Source organism: Orycteropus afer, unplaced genomic scaffold (assembly GCF_000298275.1).
Source record: "Orycteropus afer afer isolate SDZICR_OR568_19922 unplaced genomic scaffold, OryAfe1.0 scaffold00874, whole genome shotgun sequence".
Classification (NCBI taxonomy): domain Eukaryota; kingdom Metazoa; phylum Chordata; class Mammalia; order Tubulidentata; family Orycteropodidae; genus Orycteropus; species Orycteropus afer.
In genome coordinates, this window is record NW_006922461.1 from 386030 (window position 1) to 393253 (window position 7224).

General features: G+C 41.0%; 1 protein-coding gene across 1 annotated transcript in view; it reads right to left on the reverse strand.

The window, feature by feature from the left end:
* SLC9A7 (solute carrier family 9 member A7) overlaps positions 1-7224 on the reverse strand; it is a 111959-nt gene that overhangs the window by 19467 nt on the left and 85268 nt on the right. The window contains exon 14 of the mRNA XM_007958204.2: positions 149-231. Coding sequence (XP_007956395.2) covers positions 149-231 — 83 coding nt within the window. The remainder of the gene's footprint in view (positions 1-148; positions 232-7224) is intronic.

Here is a 7224-nt window from a genome sequence, read left to right on the forward strand (position 1 = left end):
AAGGACTACTTGTGGTTGAGTGACAATTGTATGTATACTAACAGCTGTACCAAGCACACATCTTTCCTTACTCATCAAAAATCATTCACAGACAACTCAAGACTATTTTGTCGTCAATGTTTCCTGAATATTTTGGTTGAAAGGATACTTGTGGTCAAAGCTGTACCACAGCCTGAATATCCATGCACTCTCCTGCTTTGTTCGGTTTCCTCTGGCAGAATCTGGACCATCCTAGGCACAAACAAGAGGACAAATGCTTAGGTGCAGAAAACAGACCTGGATGAAGTTGGGGGGGGGGTTAGTGGATTTCTTTTTTAACCATAACTTTTACAGATTTAGAGTTCATAATCAAATATCTCGTATTACCAAAGTTGCAAAGATATATTGGGAGATAATATTTTAGTAGAAACTGAATAAACCCCAAAAGTAGATAAATCAATCTCCAACATTAGAAGGTTTGGTCATGTCTGTGGGTAAACTGACTCAATACAGCACAAAGTACAAAATTTCCTTTGATATTCTTATTGTAATTTTCCTCAAAAGGTCTTTCAGCAGGTTAATAATCCTAAAATAGTCTAGAAACTAACAGGGAAAAATTGATTTATAGAAAAAGTTAAAGAAAGCTTCCGTAAAACCAACTTTCCAGACCCCTCAGAAGCTGCCCTGGAGAAAGTGTGATTTGTCGAGTTTCCTGACAAACTAGCCAAAGGTTCTCTGTGTTCTTTACCCAGGTACCCACTTTGTGCTCCACAGCACAGTAACTTATTTCCCTACCAGCTTTAGCAAGGTGGGGTCAGTGGCCAGGAAAACGGAGCCAGAACTAACAACTCTGTTAGTTTATCTACTTTCAAGTAGTAAATTCTTTTCTATTCTTCTCATACCTTTCCAACTCAAAAATCCCAGCATTTAATTTCCAAAATATCCTGCAAAATCAGACATTCATTCAGGGTTTAAGAAATCTGGTCTGTGCAAGTATTAGAAGCACCAAAATTAATATAAAAATTGGATTGACTGAAGCAATTTGAGGGTGCTTAGGGAGCTCTGGTAGCATAGTGCCTAAGGCATTGGACTGCTAACCAGAAGGCTGGCGGTTCAAACCCACCAGCCACTCCTTGGCAGGAAGGTTGGGCAATCTACTTCAGTAGTGATACTGCCTCAGAAGTCCAAGGAGGGGTCGCTATGAGTCAGATCCGACTAGACGGCAGTGAGTTAATGGAGTTTAAGGAGCTCTGGTGAAGTAGTGGTTAAGGCATTTGACTGCTAACCAAAAGGTCAGTGGTTCAAACCCATCAGCTGCTCTGTGGAAGAAAGATGAGGCAGTTTGCATCTGTAAAGATTTACTGCCTTGGTAACCCAATGGGGGTCACTATGAGTCAGAATCGACTCAATGGCAGTGAGTTTTTTGTTGCTGTTTTGAATGGAGTTTTAAGGAGCCCTAGTAGCACAGTGGTTAAGCATTCAACTGCTAATTGAAAGGTCAGTGGTTCTAAACCTCCAGCAACTCCACAGTAGAAAAATGTGTCTGTCTGCTTCTATAAAGATACAGTCTTGAAAACCCTATGGGGCAGTCCTAAGGGTTGCTATGAATCAGAATTAACTTGACAGCAAGGGTTTGGGTCTTTGGATTAATGGAGTTTTATGTTGTTAGATGACAAGTTCTGAAAGTACAGATTGCTTATGAGGCACAAATATTTTTATCATCATCTTTAATATTATGGGGAAAGGCAACTCCACAGGTGAGGGACAATGAAAATAACCAAATAAAAGTTGAATCAAAGTTACATGTTCTAAATTACAATGGATATAAATTCTACACTGTAAAGGCGATAATACAAACCAGTTGTTTGGGAAAAAACATTAACTAGAGACCTTTGAAAGGATAAGTATGCAGAGAAGTGGAGGGATTCCTTTAGTTCCCAACAGCAAAAATTATTTTTAAAAACTGAGTCCCTATGGTATTTGAGGAATGTTTAGTCACGGATATGGAAATGGCTTAGTTAAATGGGCCCTTCTGTGGATGGGGAAATATAAACAAGGAGAGACCCTAGAGACCAACTTCATTTTATATTTTTATAAATCATGTGGAAGAGGGAAGTCTATTTGCAAAAAAAAAAAAAAAAAAAAAAAGATCATTCCATTGGGTAATTTAATGCTAATCCAATGACAACTCTAGGAACATTTTAAAATGCCACATGACTAGGTAGAACAGTAGTAGATGACCTTTTTGACAGGCAAATATCTTTACAAAAAAAGGAAACAGTCTTTTATAGAGGGATAGGCTCTAAGCAATCCATTCTAAGTGCCTACAGAATCTAACTAAAGAAAAAACTAACAAAATTATAAATATCACCAGGAAGGATACTATAAACCATCAAATGCAAAACAAGTCTCCCAGGGTTGGTCTTCCTTGTAACTTTCCCAAAACAGCAAGGGAATAGCAAACCCCTACTGTGTCATTGTGCAAAGCCACAAAACACTATTAACACCTGGAATACTTAAGTTCTTGCTATCTCACCTCAAGGAATTTTAAAAAGACTTATATAAGTCCCCAAAGGGACAACTATAATAATTAAAGCAAAGGAAGGACTTCTGTTTGGAGGCAAAATAACAAAAGAGCTTCTCAGGCTATAAAGAGAGAGGGCCACAGTCCATAAAATTAGATAAAGTAACCTCAAATTCCAAAGCAAATCTGGAAATGTAAGAAACTAAGCGACAACCTTAAAAATGACAAAGAATAAATTTGTTGTTGTTATGTGCCGTTGAGTCGGACCTGACTCACAGCAACCCCTCCTTGGGTTTCCGAGGCGGTATCACTACGGAAGTAGATTGCTCTTTAGCTTGGGCTAAATCTCCAGAACCTGGAACACCTTTCTTACTCTCACCTTCTCCCACCTACAATATATCTCACTGGCCAATCCCTTTCAATATCTTTCAAGTTGTGCACAAAGATGGCTTCTCTGAGAAATGTTTCAAAAGCAAAAGAGCATTCTAAGATGTGTTAATATCATAGGCTTTCTAAACAGACTGAAAGAAACCAGTTGTTGTTGAGTTGACTCTGACTCATGGCAACCTCTTGTATGTCAGAGTGGAACTGTGCTCCACAGAGTTTTCAATGGCAGATTTTGGAAGTAGATCACCAGGCCTTTCTTCTGGGGTGTTTTGGATGGACTCAAACTTCCAACCTTTTGGTTAGTAGCCAAGTGTGGTAATTGTTCGCACCACCCAGGGACTCCACACTTGGAGTAGCAAGGAAAAATCCTCCCACCCTTAGCTCTCATCACACATTTACCAAGCCCTTAAGGATGGAGATTCAGCTGTCTTGTTGGCAGATGCATTACTAGAGCCTAAAATATCTGATATAGAACAGGTGCTTAATAGATATTTGTCAAATGAGTGAATAAACTATTATTGACTCTCAGCTTCTAGAAAAATAGGGATAATAGAATGTGAAATCAGGGGCCCACAGAGACAATCAGAAGAATAGCAAAAATAAGCTTGAGGATATAGGGGCCAGTAATTTGAGAAAAGGCACCTCAGCAAAGGTTTGAAGTTAAAGATTTAGGTAACTGGGCATCAGATTTCAGCCTGGAGGAAAACTGGGAGGACCAGGAAGGAAACACAAGCAAATATAACTTGCCCAGGAAGTCATATGTCAATGCAACTATCAACAACTGACTTTCTAGTTTTCACTGTGAGTATACACACACACACACACACACACACAGAGTAGTTTCCTTTCCTCCACATTCCATTAAATATCCTGCTTGTGACCTTGTCCCAAGCTGAAAACATGGGGCTTGCTTGCCTGCTGATATGATTAATAAATCAAAGCAAACCAAACCCATTGCTAGAGAGTCAACCCTTACCAGTGCAAAGAACAGGGTTTCCATGGCTATAAATCTTTATGGAAGCAGACTGCCACATCTTTGTCCTGCGGAGTGGCTGGTAGGTTCAAACTACCAACCTTTTGGTTAGCAGCCGAATGCTTTAACCATAACACCACCAGAGCTCCTATGACTGATAAAGCCAGGACAAATTCATATCCCTGCTCTTTCTTAGCTGCTCCAAAGGCAGCCTCATCAATGAGGGCACTTCAGTAAACTTCGGGAAGGAAGTGAATGATGTGTCTGCATAACCAGCCAACACAAGTCTCAGCTGTGTCTGACATGAAATGCCCCCCCCTTCAATGGGGTGGGAAGCCACCTCTAGGGCAGGGCAGCTTGCTTCCAGCTGGGCTTATTTTTGTTTTTGGTTGCAAAGTCACCAAGACCTCCAGAGAAACAAAGCAACTGAGTTTTTTGTTTTGTTTTGTTTCAATGAGTCAAACTTGCCAGGGACATGAAGCTGAAGTCTGCCCACAATATTCTTATGCTTCCCTCATATAATGCCAAAACTTCCAGCCAACAGCTCTGTTTCTTCTCCCAAATGAGCTAATATTCTGTAGCGCTGTAGCCATGGCTCTGTTTATAACCCTGGGCTTTCAGAACCAGTGAGGAAAATTGTGCTCATCAGAAGAAATGCTTCCAACTATCAATTTTTCATTTGTTGGTTTATTTTTAGGAAGATCATTTAGAAAACGAGGTAAAGAGAATTACCCTTTCTTTCCTAATGGAGAATAAACATCTGGGCTTCTCCCCATCTCTGACTCCAGTTTCATGACAACAACACTGAGCATGTGACCTGGATACAATTCAGGGGAAACGGCAAAAACCCAGGGTTTCACCCAAAACTTAGAAGCCCATTTATTTCTCTGTTTCTCATGACTCTCAGCCCTGCTGTTAGTGGCTCACTAGAAGGCTCAGGCCAAGAGGATTTAGAGAAATAAGACCTTTTCTACACAGGCTATGTATGAGTCACTTCTAAGAGGGTGTCATGAGGAACCAAGCTTGAAGTTCGCCCTTTATTTTCCAATCTGTGCAATCTTGAAAGACTTCCAAAATGCCAGCAGAAATGACTTTGAGGGCCCCTCTGCATGACCTTGCCTAAGGCTTGGAAGGAAGGAAATTAAGGGAAAACTGTTGATCTAAATTAGGTTCCACACAGCTCCTAGCTAGGGCTGGCAAGTGGGGCACCATTAGCAGTAAGGCAGAAGTCATTGCCAGCCCCATTCATAATAGCAAGTGAGCACAGTGCTCTCTGCCCCAAGGGTCCGGCATAAGCTGTCAGCAACATGAAGTTTACTTCTCTAAGCACATCCAGAGAAGTTTCTGAGGCTCACCCCATCTAGAAGTACGGGCCCCATTTCAGCGGTCATTGTATGGATGAAATGCCAGAACTCTTAGCATTTAGGACCCACTACTTTCACAAACATTTCCATGGAACAATGCAATGACAGCAAGTTTGTTATTAATTCCTGTCATTAATTCTAATGACAAGTCCAGTGTCTCCAGAGTGCAGTCCTTATGATATATATATATATATATATATATATATAGAAAGCTCAGTTATATGAAACCAACCAAACCACTTCATTTATTTCCTTTTATAGAAGTTTGAGTATGGAGGTAGGAGTAATGGACACTGGAAAAGGCCTGGGGATGTTCTGATTGGTCTAGAACCGTCAAAATGATTTCTCTCTAAACTCTGGCTATCCAGCTGGTCTTAGTCTATTTTCCTTACAAAATTAACCTTGACTGAGCACTGTTTTATAGAGAATGCTTTGGAATAGAGCAACCACATCCTTACAGAGCCATTGTTTTCCTGTCCACAAAATAAATGATGACCATCATATTTTTACTCAGGTTTTCTCAGGGTGTTTCAATATTTCCCAAACTGTTGCTCTAAATTAGTTCCAGGTACACAATTCTTGAACCTGCTTCCTAAAATCCTTAACCAAAGATAGTGTGAGGTAGACCTTCCTTCCAAGGAGTGGCTGGTGGGTTTGAACCTCCAGCCTTCTGGCTAGCAGTCAAATGCCTTAGGCACTATGCTACCAGAGCTCCTACATTAAACCATATGTTCTCAAATGACACAATGGCCAACTCTAATATAATCTCAGCTGTCTTCTGGAACACATTCAAGTAGGCACAAAATCGCCAGTGAAGCTTATTGAAAAATGGTTCCAAAATGTCCAGAACTTTCAGAGGCCATGGGTTTGTGTCCCTTAAGCTGAGACCTAGAATGGGCATGAATGTCATGAATGATGTTATGAGCCTGTGTCCCCCTAAATGATATGTCTATGTCCTAACTCCTGTGACTGTAACCTTTGCAAATAAGGTCGCTGCAAATGTAATGAAGTTAAGATGAGGTCGTTAGGGTGGGCTCTAATTCAATATGACTGGTGTCATTTTAAGAAGAGACACATACAAACAGGGAGAATGCCATGTGATAACAGAGGCAGAGACTGGAGTGATGCCATCTATAAGACAAGAGTCGCCAAGGGTTGCCAGCAATGCCAGAAGCTAAGAGAAGAGCATGGAATAGATTATTTCCTAGAACCTTCAGAGAATGCATGGCCATACTGACACCTTGGTTTTAGACTGCTAGCTGCCAGCAGGATGAGAGAATAAATTTTGTTGTTTTAAGCCACCCAGTTTGTGGTGCTTTGTTACAGGAGCCCTAAGAAACTAATAATACAAATGTCTTATCAGGCTGTGACCACCCTCAAAGAGAACAACATCAGAAAAAGCTAGAGCAGCACCTCCTGGGCTCCACATTTTGGGAGGCTTGTTAAATCCAATTTGGTAGATGGATTCATTTGGAAGAACCTATGGAATCTGAAATATGCAGACTGGATGTAGGATTAAGTGCATAAATAAGTGCAAGTCAAAGCTGACAGGAATAACATGAAACACTTGGCACCATTACACAGATAAGGCACACATGTGATCAGTAAAGATACTTGCTGCACTGTTTGTTTCATCTCTCACTCTCCCATCTAGCCACCAAATACCTACTAAGCTCTCCCATGTGCCAGGTACTGTGCTCAACACTAGACACTGATGAATAAAATTGTTCTGGGCCCCCAAGGCCAAAGGAATAACATTTTGATATCACCTTTTTGCTCCCATCACAATTCTTCTTTCCCTATCTTATCTGCCCAGCCTGCTGAAGGAACAAAATCTGGAGACAAACTCATCCTGACAGCCCCATAACAGGGATGACATGGCAGCTTTAAAACATGCCTACAACAAGGTTATGGTCATTGCTTGGTCACAGCCAGCTACCCAGAGCGACCGAGTAGTTGATCCTGCGGGCTTGGGACCATAGTCGCAGGGGACATCA